Source organism: Scyliorhinus torazame, chromosome 2, assembly GCF_047496885.1.
Source record: "Scyliorhinus torazame isolate Kashiwa2021f chromosome 2, sScyTor2.1, whole genome shotgun sequence".
Classification (NCBI taxonomy): Eukaryota; Metazoa; Chordata; class Chondrichthyes; order Carcharhiniformes; family Scyliorhinidae; genus Scyliorhinus; species Scyliorhinus torazame.
In genome coordinates this window covers 296,893,111-296,912,069 of record NC_092708.1, presented here as the reverse complement: position 1 = coordinate 296,912,069, position 18,959 = coordinate 296,893,111, and the positions used below count along the sequence as shown (strand labels likewise).

The window sequence follows — 18,959 nt, the reverse complement described above, 5'->3', positions numbered from 1 at the left end:
GCAATCGAAGGCTATCTCCTAAATTCTTATCACCAACCAATTGTTTTATTATCCGCAAACTTATTGATCACCCCTCCTATATTTAAATGTCTGAATCATTTATATAAGCCACAAACAGAAAGGGCCCAACACTGATCCCACTGGTCACAGGCTTCCAGTCAGAAAAACACACCTTGACTATCAACCTCTGCTTCCTTCCACTCAGCCAATTCTGGATCCAATTTGCCAAATTTCCTTGCATCCCATGGCTTTTACCATCGCTATCAGTCTCCCATGTTGGACCTCATCAAAAGCTTTGAAGTCCAAGTAGACCAAGTCAAATGCATTGTCCTCATCTATGCACCGGGTCACCTCTTTGAAAAATTCAATCGAGTTGGTCAGACATGACCTCCTCTTAACAAAACCATATTGACTGTTCTTGATTAATCCCTGCCTCTCCAAATTCAGATTAATAATTAAGGTTAATTCTGTCTCTCAGAATTGCTTCCAATAGTTTCTCCACCACTGAGGTTAGACTGACTGGTCTGTAGTGTCCCTTCTTGAATAATGGTACCACATTGGCTATCCTCCACCCTTCCAACACCTCTCCTGTGGTCAGAGTGGAATTGAAAATTATTACCAGTACCCCTATTTCCTCCCTTGCCTCACTCAACAGCCTGGGATACATTTCATCTGGCCCTGGATATTGGTCTACTTTTACGCCTGCCATTCCACTCAGAACTTCCTCTCTGTCTATGTTAATTTCTTTAATTTTATCACAGTCCCATACCCACACTGCCCCTCTCACTAGTGAACACCAACACAAAGTATTCATTTAGAATCCTACCTACGCCCTCTGGCTCCCCACACACGTTCCCACTGTGGTCCTTAATAGGCCCTACTCTTTCCCTAGTTATCCTTTTACCCTTAATGTACTTGTAAACCTATTTAGGATTTTCCTTTATTTTACCTGCCAGTATCCTTTCATGTCCCCTTTTTACTCTCCTAATTTCCTTTTTGCGCTCATCTTGCACATTCTATACCCCTTGAGGGCTTTGCTGTTATGAGCCCTCGATATCTAACAAAAACTTCCTTTTTATTTTTATCCCATGATATCCAGGATTCACTGGATTTGTTGGTCCCACCATTTTTCTTTATTGGAACATGCTGGCCCTGTATTCTCCCTATCTGCTTCTTGAATGCGTCCTACTCCAGTCCACTCTTTCGTGGCTGCAAAAACGCCTGTATGTTCCCCTTGCAATTGAATCCCCTACCACTATAGCCCTGCTGTTCTTCCTCCCTCCCTCTTATGCAGCAGACCCATCTATAGAGCCATGAAGTCAGCTGCCACTGCTTTCCCCTGCACTGTCATTTCCTCTACCATTATCCAAAATGGTAGATCTATTGGAAAGGGGGAATGGTCAAAGGGGGCTCCTTCACGACCTGCCTTCCTCTACTCTGCTTGGTGGTCACTCGTGCCCTTCTGCCTGCTCAATCGTCACCTGTGGTGTGACCACCTCACTGAACATGTTATCCAGGACTTGCGCAGCATCTCAAATGTTGCACAGTGAATCCACCCTCAGCTTCAGCTCTGAAATTCGGTTAGCCAGTAGCTGCAGTTGGACACAATTCCCACACCAGGGACAACAGATGCTTCCATGATTTTCCACATTGCACAGGACCGCTTCACTGCGAGTTTTTTTAAATTGTCCACCACCATTCATGGCTGGATGTAGCAGGACTGCAGAGCTTAGATCTGATCCGTTGGTTGTGGGATTGCTTAGCTCTATCTTAACCTGCTGCTTATGCTGCTTGGCACGCAAGTAGTCCTGTGTTGTAGCTTCACCAGGTTGACACCTCATTGTTTTGTCTGCCCGGTATTGCTCCTGGCATGCATGGTAGCACAGTGATTAACACAGTTGCTTCACAGCCACAGGGTCCCAGGTTCGATTCCCGGCTTGGATCACTGTCTGTGCGGAGTCTGCATGTTCTCCCCTTGTCTGTGTGGGTTTCCTCCGGGCGCTCCAGTTTCCTCCCACAGTTCAAAGATATGCAGGTTAGATGGACTGACTAAGGTAAATTGACCCCAGTGTCCAAAAAAAAAGGTTAGGTGGGGTTACGGGGAGAGGGTGGAGGTGTGGGCTTAGGTAGGGTGATTTCCAAGCGCCGGTGCAGACTCGATGGGCCGAATGGCCTCCATCTGCACTGTAAATTCTATGATTCTATGCCCTCCTGCTCCCTTCATTGAACCAGGGGTTGATCCCCTGGTTGTTGGCAATGGTAGAGTGGGGGGATATGCTGGGCCATGAGGTTATAGATTGTGGTTGAGTACAATTCTGCTGCTGTTGATGGCCCACAGTGCTCCGTGGATGCCCAGTTTTGAGCTACTATATCTGTTTGACATCTATCCCATTTAGCAAGATGGTAGTGCCACACAATACGATGGAGGGTAACCTCAAGGGCTGTGTGGTAGTCACTCCTCCCGATACGGTCATGGACAGATGCATCTGCGGCAGGCAGTTGTAGTTATTTTTCCTTCTTGTTGATTCCCTCACCACTTGCCACAGTCCCAGTCTAGCAGCTATGTCCTTTTGGACCCAACCAGCTCGGTCTGTGATGGTATTACCAAGCCACTCTTGGTGGTGGGCATTGAAGAGCCCCATCCACAGGGCAGGACATACCCAGGAATAGTGATGATGGTGTCTGGGACATTATCTGCAAGATATATTCCGCGAGCATGACTACTTCAGGCCATTGCTTGATAGTCTGTAAGACAGCTGTCCCCATTTTGGCACAAGCCCCCAAATATTAGTATGGAGGACTTTGCAGGATCTACAGGTGCCTAAGTCAATGCAGGGTGGTCCGTCCAGTTTTGTAGCTGTTAAATACAACTGAGTGGCCATTTCAGAGTCAATCAGATTTGTGGGTCTAGAGTCACATACAGCAGGTTTCCTTCCCCAAAGGACATTAATGAACAAGGTGAATTATTATGACAATGGTTTCATGATCCTTGTTTAATTTCAGATATTTTACTGGCTTTTCAAATTCCACCATCTGCTGTGGTGGGATTTCAACCCGGGTCCACAGAGCATTACCCTATGTCTCTGGATTTCTGGTCAAGCGGCAATACCACTGTGCACCACCTCTCCGTTACAACAGAACCTGTCACAGTTAAGTCAACAATTGTTATTCTTTCTTGTATTTATGATTGACATAGACCCACCATTTGAGTCTCCTCCAGTTCCACAATTACCAATGAAGTACTGACAAATGTTCTGCCATTAGTATGTTCTTCCAACAAACAAAGTATGTCTCTACTTTTAATTTTCAAATAAATCTTGGAATTTAATTTCAAAAGTTATTTTTAAACATATAAAGAGGATTTAAAGTTACGAGCGCATAACATGTTTTTCACATCAACACAGCTACTTACCTGTAGCTGCTTTGCTGTTAGGTCTTTTGTGCCTCTGAAGACATAACTCTTGGAAATACCCTCACAACCAAGCTCATGAACTTGCACCATTCTGCCAAATGTAATAAGACCAACCAAAGCTGTAGGCGGCAAAAGGCTCAAGGACATTTGCATGGATTCTTTCAAGGCCTGCAGATCTTCATCTTCCATGCAAGTATCCACAACATAAAGAAAGATTAAAGGCATTTGAGGGCCACGCTGTGGAAGAGAAAAAAATAAGCTTTGCTCAATACAGATTTAAATGATCAATTGTGCATATTTTCTGAAAAACCTGAAGATTCTAGGCACATTATGACGTAAACTTTAAGATTCCAGTTTACTAACAAACTTAATTGGTTTAACTTTTGGCACTCAATGCACAGCAGAAAGTGGAATATAACCCAACAATAAGATTAAAGATAAAAGTTATACCATCTGTTCCTTTGTTTTGAAAAATTAACACCCAATTTAAGGAAGTAAATCAATTTCAACATTCTACAGATGTTCATGCATGCTCAAACTTTTGTCTCCAATTTGACATAATTAAAACTCAAAAATTGCAATCTTGCAACTCCTTGTAACCTACATCTGTGCCCTCAAACCCTTCAACTCTCCAAGAACTCTGTTCCAACTTTAAACTGAAATGGAAATGATCTTCTATTTCGCATTATTTGACATGCTATCAGTTATGTTAGTGCACAGCTATCAAATAATGCAGGTCCACATTATTTTAAAAATCAGAAATCACAAACATGGGGACAAACAATTTATATAAATTTTATACACAGTTGTTTATGAAATAAATAAGGATCGTTTTTTCTTCAGCACTGCCCCGAAAGGTACTTCCCAATGTTTGGGGGTGTGGGGAAGAATTAGTTTTGCAAAGGTTTGAAATTCAAAATGACTGACCGACTTAGACCATAAGACATAGGAGTGGAAGTAAGGCCATTCGGCCCATCGAGTCCACTCCACCATTCATTCATGGCTGATTTCAACTCCATTTACCCGCTCTCTCTCCATAGCCCTTAATTCCTCGAGAAATCAAGAATTTATCAACTTCTGTCTTAAAGACACTCAACGTCCCGGCCTCCACCGCCCTCTGTGGCAATGAATTCCACAGACCCACCACTCTCTGGCTGAAGAAATTTCTCCTCATCTCTGTTCTAAAGTGACTCCCTTTTATTCTAAGGCTGTGACCCCGGGTCCTAGTCTCCCCTGCTAATGGAAACAACTTCCCTACGTCCACCCTATCTAAGCCATTCATTATCTTGTAAGTTTCTATTAGATCTCCCCTCAACCTCCTAAACTCCAATGAATAGAATCCCAGGATCCTCAGACGTTCATCGTATGTTAGGCCTACCATTCCTGGGATCATCCGTGTGAATCTCCGCTGGACCCGCTCCAGTGCCAGTATGTCCTTCCTGACTTGAATTACACCAAGCTCACAGTGCAATTAATTGTGCAACTGGTTTTGTAATTTCTACTCTATCAATTATCAAAACCCTGGAATTTTCTCAAAGAATCTGCATCACATTTTCTCCTTATATTTACACGAATTCAATTTAACTTTCTCTGTAATTTCTTTGGCCATTATTTGATACCAGCATCTGAAACTCAGTCTCTTTCAATCTTTGTTCGTGTTTCTGTCTTTATTTCCTCAGCTTAGGTTTTAACATGATGTTTGTCCTTGCTGTAGTATTTTATGGTAGCTCCTCATTCTGTATCTCCATACAACATTTTTCTTCCTCGATCTTGCAAGTTCTTATTTCTTACTTGCTTATGTTTGCCAGCCTCTCTCCCTTGATTCTTTTCACATTGGCATCTATCAACAGCTGCTAATGGTAGTGATGTTTCTCCCACGGCGTTCACATTCCACTGTGTGGTCAATTCTAACAGCCTGCGCCGGGGGAACCGAGTGAGGTCCAGTGAAACAGAAGTGGGGAGATGTACGAAAGATATGAAATTTTAAATTGCAGGTGTCAAGAACACCCACCCCTAAACAATGGGATCCTCTTTACACGCAGTTGCTATTCCCCAATCTCCGGGTGGGGAAGAAGCGGGGAACAGCAGCCAGGGTCAGAAAGGCCCAGCAAGTTAAAAAAATGGTTTCCTTGTGGTCAAGACAGAACAGGAATTTGCCCCACCCTTGACATTCCTCACTCCATTTCTCTTCCCTGTGCCCCAACACCCACCACCTCCCCATGACCCGGGTTCCCCCGGGGATCAGTTGCTGTGGACCAAGGGCCATTCACTGGATTGTAATGGCGGATCAGCACCTCCCCTGCCTTTTTCATCGGGAAGTTATCGTTTCATGCTAATTAGGTTTCGCCATTATAATTGGTTGGGACTGTTTGCTACTGCTCCTGGACTATCCAGCCATTCAACACTGCTGTTTAGAAGACAAAATCAAGTCGCATAGCTCCAAGGTGTAAAGCTATGCAGCAAATTGATCTGAACAGGGTTAACACACACCACTAGTATTACTACTAGCATTGTAAAGTTTAATTGCATTGAAAGAGATAAGACATTTTAAATAGTTCTAGTTAAGCAATTGCAAAATAACAGACATATTGCATAATCTCTGAAGGTGGGGCAAATAAAAATGAAACTAGTAATTAAATGTATCAAATCAAATAAAGAAGTTGAGGCACAGCACCACAAGTTAACTTAACAGTTTTGGATTGGAGACATCAGGGGTGTCATTCTCCGACCCCCCGCCGGGTCGGAGAATGGCCGTTGGCCGCTGTGAATCCCGCCCCCACCCCCGCCGAAGTCTCCGGTACCGGAGATTGGGCGGGGGCGGGAATCGGGCCGTGCCGGTTGGCAGGACCCCCCGCTCAATTCTCCGGCCCGGATGGGCCGAAGTCCCGCCCAGAAATTGCCTGTCCCGCCGGCGTAAATCAAAGCTGGTATTTACCGGCGGGACCAGGCGGCGTGGGCGGGCTCCGGGGTCCTGGGGGCGGGGGGGGGGGGGGGGGGGGGCGGGGCGATCTGACCCCGGGGGGTGCCCCCAGAGTGGCCTGGCCCGCGATCGGGGCCCACCGATCCAGGGCGGGCCTGTGCTGTGGGGGCACTCTTTCCCTTCCGCCTCCGCCACGGCCTCCACCATGGCGGAGGCGGAAGAGACTCTCCCCACTGCGCATGCGCGGGAAACTGTCGGCGGCCGCTGACGCTCCCGCGCATGCGCCGCATTTCCACGCCAGCTGGCGGGGCAACAAACTCCATTTCCGCCAGCTGGCGGGGCAACAAACGCCATTTCCGCCAGCTGGCGGGGCGGAAATCCCTCCGGCACCGGCCTAGCCCCTCAATGTTGGGGTTCGGCCCCCAAAGATGCGGAGCATTCCGCACCTTTGGGCCGGCGCGATGCCCGTCTGATTGGCACCGTTTTTGGCGCCAGTCGACGGACATCGCGCCGTTGGGGGAGAATTTCGCCCCCGCTTTCTTTCCAGTGATTTTTAATTCAGCAATTTTCAAACAGTACAATCACCAAAGGTACCACCGAGTATAAACTGTTTTAACAGTCCTACCTGGACTACATATTCAATTGTAGAAAACTGCGGTAAAAGCTCTGCTGGTTGGTTCATCTCAGATATCCCAGAATAGGAAGGAGGAAACTGTGTTTTAAATAAAGAAATTGCATCAAAATAGGTATTTTTAAAACTACAGATAAAAACCATCTCCTTCCATGCAAAACGTCTCTTTCACTCACTTCGTGAGTTTTTGACCCAGTAAGATACACTATATTCTGTACAGCAAACTAGAGAAAAGATAAGCGGATTCGGCATTGGTTCCACTTGAACTGGGCTGATATGAGGTAGGAATAAACAGAGCAGGCGCAAGGACTTTAAACTGGCAAGAGGGTAGTGATGGAAAAAAACTGTATAAATAATAAACAAAAACAAACAAAAGGGAAAGAGTAGAGTAACAGTTAAAAACTGTGCTTTAGGTACTAAGGGCAAAGAGAAAACTGAAGAATGTAATTAATAATAATAATAATAATAATAATAATCTTTTATTGTCACAGGTATGAAGTTACTGTGCAAAGCCCCTAGTCGCCACATTCCGGCACCTGTTCGGGTAAGCTGGTACGGGAATTTAACCCGTGCTGCTGGCCTTGTTCTACATCACAAACCATCTGTCTAGTCCAGTGAGCTAAACCAGCCCATTTAAACCAGGAAAGAAAAATTTAAACCATGTATGTGAAACATTAGCGGACAGGTTAGGGTGCATGGTGTTTCTACAGGTGAACAGAGTACAAAATACAATTTGAATGAATTGTAGAACATGGTTTATGCCCGACATACAACCTTCCAATGTTCTCTTGATTCCAGGACTGTTTCTTTAGGTTGGAAACTGCTCTCACGTCACACTTTTACTTTAGAAAGGTGGGAGTGGGAAACCAGGGAATTTAAGGTTAGCCGAACATCTGTTGTTGTTAAATTACTGGAGTCAAGGTTTGGATCACTGAAAACCTTGAAAATTTTCAGCTGAACAGAAAATAGCCAACATGGATTTATAAATGCTATTTGTGTCATCCCTGATGAACTGGATTGAATTTTATAAAAATGTTAGATAGGGAATGCGGATGGATATCATTAAATGGACTTCCAGAAGGCACTGGTCCCTTAGAAGAGAAGACCAGATGGTGTTGTGGCAAGTGAGTGGCATCCCTGCCTCTGAGCCAGAAGCTCCAGGTTCAAGGACTTGATGGCCACGGTTCATAATGCAGCCAAACCAGTTCAGTATCAACTTGTAATTCCTTCCAACATATGCCAGTGGCAGGCAGTAAGGGAGGGAGATATTCCTGGTCAGCCATGTGATGGAAGAAATTGGTGCCTTTATCATCGCTATCCATATCCCCAGGCTACAACCTGCATGTACAATTGTACTTTGGCACAGCAACTCGGGTCTCCTTGGGGGACCGGTTTACTCAGCTGGCTGGATGGCAGGTGTGAATCAGATTGGTGCCAACAGTACGGGCTCAATCACCATTCTGGTTGGAGTGGATTCGGGATCTGCATTCCTGTCCTGCCCATGGAGATCTTGTGCTGTGGGTTGGACCTGCCTTTGGGCAGAAAACATGAGAAGCAGAGGATACTGTTAGCTGAAGCTGAATCTCATGGAACCAAAGACAAATGATTAATCTGCTAAAGCAAGTGGCTGAGCAGCAGGAAACAAACAATAGGGATAATGGGCAGCCACTCTAATTGGCAAGATGTGACTGGAGGTGACTGGTGCCAGAGGGATCAGTGTTGGGACCTCAGCTACAGACAGCAGTCAATAATGATAGGATAGAAAGTGAACTGTCCACATTTGCTAATGACACAAGATACATTGCATTGTAAGTGGAAAATAATAAAGATATCAATAGATATCAAAACAAATGGACAAAACTGTGACAAATAGATTTAAATGTAGAAAAATGTGAGGTTATTCACTTTAAACTTAAATGTAGGAAAATGTGAGGTCATCCATTTTGAACCAAAAAAGATAGAAGAAAGTAATTTTTAAATGAAAAATGACATAAATGTCTAATTCCGGCTGTACAAAGCAGTGGTTAGATCACATCTGGGCTACTGCGACCATCAGTTCTCAGTGCCATACCTTAGGACGGATATGTTGGTCTTGGAGGGAGTGCAGTGTCTATATACCAAAATCATACCTGGACTCCCAAATTAAGAAGAGAGATGACACAAACTAGGGCTGCATCCCCTGGAATTTAAACGGTTGAGGGGTAATTTGATCAAAGTTTTCAAGATATTATGGGGAACTGATAGAGGGAAACTATTGCCACTGATTTGAAAGTCAAAGAATAAATGGGACACAAAAAGAAAATCAGAGCCAGATCTTTCAGGAGTGAAATTAGGAAACACTCTTACACACAAAGGGGGGTAGAAGCGATGCTAAATCAATTGTTATGCTTAAATTTGACCTGAATGATATCTTTGATTAACCAAAATCTAAGGAATATGGGGTTTGGTTCCAGATCAGTTATGAGCTGATTGAATAGCAATAGAACTAATTCAAGGGGCCAAACTCCTGTTCTTATGTTCCTACTCTCCAATACAATGGTTGAGCAACACATGGATCTAAAATCATATTTTTCCAGTAATTAGGACATTATCATGGGTTAGATTCATATCATTAACATTTCCCATATGATATTTAGGGCAGCACGGTAGCACAAGTGATAGCACTGTGGCTTCACAGCGCCAGGGTCCCAGGTTCTATTCCCTGCTGGGTCACTGTCTGTGCGGAGTCTGCACGTTCTCCCTGTGTCTGTGTGGGTTTCCTCCGGGTGCTCCGGTTTCCTCCCACAGTCCAAAGACGTGCAGGTTAGGTGGATTGGCGATGATAAATTGCCCTTAGTGACCCAAACAGGTTAGGAGGGGTTATTGGGTTACGGGGATAGGGTGGAAGTGAGGGCTTAAGTGGGTCGGTGCAGACTCGATGGGCCAAATGGCCTCCTTCTGCACTGTATGTTCTATGATATACTCATGTTATTATTATTTATTTATTTATTTATTTTTAAACAGTGTAGCAAACTATCATACTAACAATCAAAGCACATCTTACCTGATTTCTCTGATAGCAGAAATTACAAGCCCACAGTTTTGCTTTGTAATCTACTTGGCTGAAAGCAAACACAAATCAGTTAGGAAAAAAAAAATCAGTAAAGCTTATTCTACCATAGCCTTACTCAATTTATAAATGGAGTCAATTTAATCTAAATATTTTTTCACACATCAGTAGCCATCTCTAATTTTCTCTCCTTAAAGCAATGACTCATACAGGGTATAGCTCTAATAGGATCACACCATAATTTGACCCAAATGCCAATTCTGCTGGTGTGAGCTAACACAGGATGTCAGAAAACCAAATTACCATCAAGGTCATCATGCAAAGTCCACAGGTGCAAATTTCCACCTTGTGTGCGAAGTGGGAACACTTTCCACTTTCCCACCTCCCTAGGAGAACATTAGCTAAGATTAGGGGTCAAATATAGGACCTTTCTGGTTGTGCACGGCTCAGTGCCACCATTTATTCAACAAGTCATCATCAGTTCAACCTAACAGCCATTGTTGAGGTGCCGAGTTGTATTAAAGTAAGCCTGAATTACTGGGTTATAAACTTAAGTATATGAATTTATTAAAACATTGTGCTTGGAAGGTACATGCTCAAAATGTTAACTTGTCTTTTTTTTTCATTTCTATTCATTGAGGGGATGTGGGGGTCGCTGGCTATGCCTGCGTTTATTGCCCATCCCTAATTACATAGAACATAGAACGATACAGCGCAGTACAGGCCCTTCGGTCCACGATGTTGCACCGACATGGGAAGTCAAAAAACAAAAGCCATCTAACCTACACTATGCAATTATCATCCATATGCTTATCCAATAAACTTTTAAATGCCCTCAATGTTGGCGAGTTCACTACTGTTGCAGGTAGGGCATTCCACGGCCTCACCACTCTTTGCGTAAAGAACCTACCTCTAACCTCTGTCCTATATCTAGTACCCCTCAGTTTAAGGCTATGTCCCCTCATGCTAGCCATTTCCATCCGCGGGAGAAGGCTCTCACTGTCCATCCTATCTAACCCCCTGATCATTTTGTATGCCTCTATTAAGTCTCCTCTTAACCTTCTTCTCTCTAAAGAAAACAACCTCAAGTCCATCAGCCTTTCCTCATAAGATTTTCCCTCCATACCAGGCAACATCCTGGTAAATCTCCTCTGCACCCGCTCCAAAGCTTCCACGTCCTTCCTATAATGCGGTGACCAGAACTGTACGCAATACTCCAAATGCGGCCGTACCAGAGTTTTGTACAGCTGCAACATGACCTCATGACTCCGGAACTCAATTCCTCTACCAATAAAGGCCAACACTCCATAGGCCTTCTTCACAACCCTATCAACCTGGGTGGCAACTTTCAGGGATCTATGTACATGGACACCTAGATCCCTCTGCTCATCCACACTTCCAAGAACTTTACCATTAGCCAAATATTCCGCATTCCTGTTATTCCTTCCAAAGTGAATCACCTCACACTTCTCTACATTAAACTCCATTTGCCACCTCTCAGCCCAGCTCTGCAGCTTATCTATGTCCCTCTGTAACCTGCTACATCCTTCCGCACTGTCGACAACACCACCGACTTTAATGTCGTCTGCAAATTTACTCACCCACCCTCTGCGCCCTCCTCTAGGTCATTGATAAAAATGACAAATAGCAACGGCCCCAGAACAGATCCTTGTGGTACACCACTTGTAACTGAACTCCATTCTGAACATTTCCCATCAACCGCCACCCTCTGTCTTCTTTCAGCTAGCCAATTTCTGATCCACCCTCAATCCCCAGCCTCCGTATTTTCTGCAATAGCCTACCGTGGGGAATCTTATCAAACGCTTTACTGAAATCCATATACACCACATCAACTGCTCTACCCTCGTCTACCTGTTCAGTCACCTTCTCAAAGAACTCGATAAGGTTTGAGGCATGACCTACCCTTCACAAAGCCATGCTGACTATCCCTAATCATATTATTCCTATCTAGATGATTATAAATCTTGTCTCTTATAATCCCCTCCAAGACTTTACCCACAACAGACGTGAGGCTCACCGGTCTATAGTTGCCGGGGTTGTCTCTACTCCCCTTCTTGAACAAAGGGACCACATTTGCTATCCTCCAGTCCTCTGGCACTATTCCTGTAGCCAATGATGACATAAAAATCAAAGCCAAAGGCCCAGCAATCTCTTCCCTGGCTTCCCAGAGAATCCTAGGATAAATCCCATCAGGCCCCGGGGACTTTGAGAATTGTCCTTGAGAAGTTGGCGATGAGCTGCCTTCTGGAACCACTACAGTCCTTTTGTTGTGGGAACATGGTGCTGTTAGGAAGGAAGCTCCAGGATTTGGATCCAGCGACAAAGGACAGCAATATGGTTTCAAGACCAAAAGGCAGCATTTCCAGAATTTGCAATTTCTCCCTATTCAGCTTTACTTACACAAATTGCAAGGATCTTGAAAGAAATGTTAAGAAATTAATTTCAATCCTTTGTACCAAAACAAAATTTGTGAAGTCTTTATTGACAGTTTATAACAAATACTTTGGTCAATTCTTCTGCTCTGTATTCCTGGCTTACCATAATGGATTCAAAACTGCGCGGCAGGTTGCTCGACTGCAAAGCACAGGTTCATATTGAATTGGAGGCAAGTCAGGTCTCTCTTTTAAAGGTGTAAACAAGGTACCCAAGGGAACAACCATTCGGGTTGCTTCTAAGCGGCTCGACGGCCAAACATTCCAGCTTAATCGGACTCCATCCCGATCTTCATTCTGCTGGATGAACTCTATAAACGTTGCCATTGCGACTGCACAAACGTAAATCTGAAAAAGAAAAATCCACTTTTAAAATGTTTCAAAATGAAGTTACCAGCATAGATATTTTGACTTCCAAAACAGCGTTTCCATGCTGGTCTGTTTTAATGTTAATGAAGGTACAAATTACAAAATGCAACATTTAATGGTAGCTTTTTGCTTCTGTGGCATTTGAACTCATGCAATATAAGATGTTATAAATTTGAGCTGAGTAGCAAGAGCTGAATCTTGAGCTGTAAGAAAGTAATGGAAAATGATTTTGGCCAGAAGGATGTTCAATCTTGAAGTGCTGTTGGACAAGAGGTTTTCTTTTCCATAAAATACATACTTGTGCTGAGTAAAATTATTTGAAACCTTGAGAAGGTTTGGTGCTAGTGGGAGTTCAGGCTCACACTTACATTTGAACCTGACACGCGGATGCAAGAACCTTGATGACAAAAGTGAAATGTGACATGCGGATGGCTATGGATCCTCTGGTGTATTCAGGAACAGAACATTTACATTTAATTGGAAATTAACTGGCACCACGATGGCGCAGTGGTTGCTGCTGATGCCTCACGGCGCCAAGGACCCGGGTTCGATCCTGGCCCCAGGTCGCTGTCCGTGTCGAGTTTGCACATTCTCCCCATGTCTTCGTGGATCTAGCCCCCAGGGCCCAAAGAGGTGCAGAGTAGGTGAACTGGCCACCCTAAATTGTTTTTTAGTTGGAAAAAAATTATTGGGTACTCTAAATCTCGTCTACATCGTTGCATCGCAAACTATTTGACTTCTGGCAGGTTCTCATTTTCTGCCTCTCCCGCTTATCACTGGCCTTGTTTCGCTCGAGCGAAAGCACGACAAGGCCAGAGAATCGCGCCCATAGGGAGATAATACTAACAGAGCAAATCTGCTCCAATAAATCTGCATGGCTTGACTAACACTTCAATTTTACAGCTTGCAACAGTTTGCTCCACCAATATTTACATAACAGGTTTTAAACTGGTTGGCTCAGGAATGGAAACCTGAGGGCAAATGCAGAGCCGGGAATGGGAGATAGAAAATGAGTGGCTCAAAAACAGAAGGAGGACATGTTAAAAAGTGTACAGCACAGGAATTTGGCAGTGTGAAAAGGTAGATGTACATAAATGCAAGGATTATAGCAAATAAAGTAAATGAACTGAAAGCATGGATAGAAACATGGTAGCATGATATCATCACAATAAAGGAAATGTGGATTAAAGAGGGGTGAAAATGGCAGCTCAACATTCCTGGATGAAGAGTTTTCAGGCAGGATGGGGGGGTGGTGGTGGTGGTGTAGCATTATTGGTTAAATAATCAATTACAGTTGTGAGGAGGGAAATTGCCCTAGTGTCCAAAAACAGTGGGTGGGGTTACTGGATTAAGGGGATAGGGCGGAGGTGTGGGCTTGGGTAGGGTGCTCTTTCCAAGGGTTGGGCCGAATGGCCTCCTTCTGCACTGTAAATTCTATTATTCTATTCAGGGGCAATATAGCGTGGCCAATCCACCTAAACAGCACATCTTTGGGTTGTGGGGGGGAAACCCACGCAGACACGGGAAGAATGTACAAACTCCACACGAACAGTGACCCAGGGCCAGGATTCGAACCCAGGTCCTCAGCGCCGTATCCCAGTGCTAACCACTGCATCACGTGCCACCTGAACTTGCAAAAGTTGACTGAGTACAGCTACGAGAACAGAAAAATGTCAGTGGGAGGCATTCCAGAGCGAGATTCTAAGGGAACAGTGTAGACATTACCCCAACAAAGAAAAAAGGAGGTTCTTCTAAACCCCGAGCTCCCTAGATTAGCCACAAACATACAGGGTAAGAAAAAGCTTATGACAGTAACAAAAAACTTAATACTGTAGAAACCCTAGGAGTATAGAAAGTCCAGGGGTGAAGTAAAAATGGGAATTCGAAAAGTCAGAGAGAGCATACATAAAAACTGACAGGTAAAATCAAAGCAAACCCAAAGATATTTTGCCAGTACACGAAGAGCAAGAGAATGACTAAGTAAAGGTGTGGCCATCGAAAATGGCCACCTGCAAAGGGTAATGGGAATTGTGGTCAAACTGGGGCACAGACAAGAGCACAGCCCCTGTGTATTGTGCAAAGGAAAAACCAGACTGAACTGAAACCTGCACCTGTTAAAGGTCAATACGGATTTCCCCAGGACAATACTCAAATCAAGGAACAGCAACAGTAGCAGACACCCCGGCGCCGCTCCCCCTTATTTGGAAAGGCATACACACTTTGAACAATAATGACTAGGACCCGCCCAGCCATCAAGGTACCCACCCCCAATTGGCCGGTATCGATCAGAATGATTAAGGCTCTATCGATCCATCGGCAGTTAACCCTGCCCAAAAGGGCGTGAAAGAGGAGAAGCAGCCCTGTGCACTAAGGATCGATCTCTTTTGGGACCGGCCTGTGCCCACACCAACTGCAGCATAACGACCAGCCAAGTTCAAGACCCGCGATCACTACCTGAGAGAGGCGAGCCGCAGCCGAGACAAACCTGACGATTTCCAGCCGACACACGTGGGGACTCAGACAAAGGCCTTATCTACCCGCACAGAGCCGGTCATCCAGAAGTTTAAGTAAAGGTCATCTTAGTTGATAGGTGTAGTTTAATACGTAGGCACGTGTATCATTGCACATAGAAATAAGTCTTGTGTTTTACAATAAACTGTCTTTTGAACTAACATACTGGTTGTGTAGTCATTTGGTCAATATAAGAAACATACTCGCAGCTTGTGGTCTGATAATAAAAGTGGCAACAAAGGGTAGGATCTATTAGAGATGCACATGGCAAATTATCCATTGATGCAGATTATGTGGACAGGGTTCTTAATGAGTACTTTGTCTTCCTCTCTATTAATGCAGACATTCTAGTTAAAGAGAAAGAATGCAAAATATTAGACACAGCAAGCATAGTGAGAGAGGAAGTACTGGAAGGACGGACATCCTTGAATGTGGATATATCACTGGGGAAAATAGATTGCATCCCTGGCTGTGAAAGGAAGCCGGGGAGTAAATAGTGGATGCTCTGAGGATCAGTTTCCAATCCTCACTAGATAAAGAGAATTGGAAGTTGACAAATGTTGTACTATTATTTCAAAAGGGTACGAGCAATAAGCCAGAAAAATATAGTCCAGTCAATCTGACTTTGGTGGTGGGCAAATTATCAATTTTGAGACAGGATAAACTGCCACTTAGAAAGGCACTTATTGATCAGGGATAGGCAGCATGATTTGTTAGAACAAATATCTTGCTACTTCCTCAAAATATTTGATGAAGTTAGTAAGACACAGAGGAATGATGAGGGCAATGCAGTGGATGTTGTCCACATGGATTTCATCAAGGCATTTGGCAAGGTTCCATATGGCAGACGTGTCAGAAAAGTGAAATCTTACGCGATAAAAAGAGGCGGAGTTGCATCCAAAATTGGCTCAGTGACAGGAAACAAAGGATAATGGTCGATGGATGTTTTTGTGAATGGAAAACGGTTTCCAGCTGTGTTCCACAGGGCTCAAGTGTCGGGGCCCTTGCTACTTGTTGTTGATGATTTGGACTTAAATATGGGAGGCACGATTGAGAAATTTGCAGATGACACAAAAATTTGTTGTCTAGTTGACAGTGAAGAGGATAGCTGTTGTCTCCAGTATGCAACTAATGGTTTGGTTGAGTGCGTGGAAATTTGGCAAATGGAATTCAATCTGGAGAAGTACGAAGTAATGCCTTTTGGGGGGGGGCAAACAAAGCTAGGGAATACTCAGTAAGCGGGAAGATAGTGAGCGAGCTAAAGGAAGTGAATGATCTGGAACTGCATGTCCACAGATCCCTGAAGGTAGCAGGAGAAGTGGATAAGCTGGTAAAGAAATCATAAGGAATGTTTTTCTTTATTGGATGAGGTACTGAATACAAAAGCATGGATGTAATGCTGGAACTTATAAAAAGCTAGACCACAGCTGGAAATTTGTGTAGAGTCTGGTCACCACTTTACAGGAAGAACATAATTGCTCTGGAGAGAATGCAGAGAAGATTTACAAGAATGTTGCCGGAGCTTGAAAATTGCAGCAATGAAGAAACATTGGATAGGCTAGGGTTATTCTCCTTCGAACTGAGGAGGCTAAGGAGTGATCTCATTGAGGTGTACAAAATTATGAGGAGCCTAGATAGGGTAGAGAGGAAAGACCCATTTCCTAGCAGAGGGATTAATTACCAGGGGACATAGATTTAAGGCTATTGGTAGAAGGATTAGAGAGGGCATGAGGAATAATGTTTTCTCTAGAGGGTGGTGGGCATCTTGAGATCACTGTCCGCATTGGTGGTTGAGGCTGAAATGCTCAACTCATTTAAAGGTATGGATCTGTTGAGGTTCTGTAACTTGCAAGGCTGCGAACCAGGTGCTGGAAAGTGGGATTGTTTTCTCTGTTATTTGGCCAACATAGACACAATGGGCTGAATGGCCTCTTTCTATGCCGTAACCTTTCTATGGTTCGATACTGAACTCTTCAAACAACAATGCAAACAGTGAAGGGGTGAGAGGAAAGTAGTCATTGAACATTCGACCTATCAGTCCGGGATCCACTTGTACATCACACAAGGTCATCATAAGCAAATACCTGAGGTTTGTGGTCTATCCCTAGTCAAGATTTGATATTGGGTTTTCTCCAAGAAAACTAGTCTAAATGACATAGAATTTTAGGAAAACATACCAAGCATTAAATATTCAGAACTATCTCACTTACAAATGTGCAAAAGATCAGATCCTGAAAGTACCCACAAACAATTTAAAATAAAACAAAATGGTGAATTTTTATTTTACTATTTTGGGTAACACGTTCTTTCTATTGACACTTGTACATTAACAGGACTGCATGACAATCTACTATCATATAAAGTGTTACGTTGAGCTGAGTGTACATGAATTCAGACTTTGACCTTACAGATCACAAGTATTAAAAGACATCAGATAAGTTCCTTGAGCTTTGTTCATGGGGTGAATGAGACAATTAGATAGTGACAGATTGCTGTTGGACTCTCCTCAGACTACATAAAATTAGCAATCAATGCACTCCAAAGAGACCAATCAAAACTATGGATCTCGGCAGCACTCATGTCTACTGACATGAACAATCTTGCTGACATTCAACTATTTACTCTGTCAAACAAAATATCTACGACACTTTGAACAACACTAAACTGACATCCCAGAGCACACCATAGTCACAAAATCAAAATGCAAACATCAATTGATCTGTCTCATTGTGGTGGTCGAGGGAAAGGATGCAACGGATGAAATGAGAGAAAACAATTCTTGACACTACACTGTAGAACAGACAGGTGGAAACTGCCCACAGTGGCTGAGAAACATATAGATCGAGGAAGGAGTCTTGAGTGCATTCTAAAAGGTGTTTCCCAGTTTAACCATGTGCTTTGCCTTTATTCCAGAGTCTGGTGTGACTATCACCACGATAAATACATCAATCATACTTATATAATGAAAGAACATTATCATACAATCATAAAACCATATAAATAGGAGCAAAAGTAGGCCATTCGACCCATAGAGTCTGTACCACCATTCAATGAGATCATGACTCATCTGATATAATCCTTAACTCCACTTTGCGGCCTCGCCTCCATAACCCTAGATTCCCTGATTGATTAAAAATCTTCCATCTCAGCTTTGAACATACTTAATGACCCACCGTCTACATCATTCTGCGATAAAGAATTCCACACAATTTCTAACCTCTGAGAAGAAATTCCCCTCATCTCCCCGGTCTTAAATGGGCAATCCCCTTACTCAGAGATTATACCCTCTGGAACTAGACTCTCCCACAGGGGGAAACAACCTCTCCGCATCTACCCTTTCAAGTCCCTTGAGAATCCTATATGTCTCAATAAGGTCACCGCTCATTCTTTTAAACTTCAATGAGCTCAGGCCCAACCTATTCAACCTCTCCTCATGTGAAAATCTCTCCTGGGATCAACCTAATAAACCTTCTCTGGACTGCCTCCAATGCCAGTATATCTTTCTTTGGATAAGGGGACCAAAACTGTTCACATTATTCCATGTATGGTCTAACTAATGCCTTGTATAGTTTCAGCAAGACTTCCCTCTTTTTATACTCCATTCCCTTTGAAAT

At 43.7% G+C, this 18,959-nt stretch overlaps 1 protein-coding gene across 1 annotated transcript in view; it reads right to left on the bottom strand.

Moving 5' to 3' along the window:
• The window catches only part of sec23a (Sec23 homolog A, coat complex II component), a 163,125-nt gene that overhangs the window by 100,170 nt on the left and 43,996 nt on the right, over positions 1-18,959 (bottom strand). The window contains exons 2-5 of the mRNA XM_072488707.1: positions 12,572-12,813; positions 10,007-10,064; positions 6,958-7,044; positions 3,413-3,649 (exon numbers count right to left, since the gene is read on the bottom strand). Of these exons, the coding sequence (XP_072344808.1) occupies positions 3,413-3,649; positions 6,958-7,044; positions 10,007-10,064; positions 12,572-12,792 (603 nt within the window). The 5' untranslated portion in view covers positions 12,793-12,813. The remainder of the gene's footprint in view (positions 1-3,412; positions 3,650-6,957; positions 7,045-10,006; positions 10,065-12,571; positions 12,814-18,959) is intronic.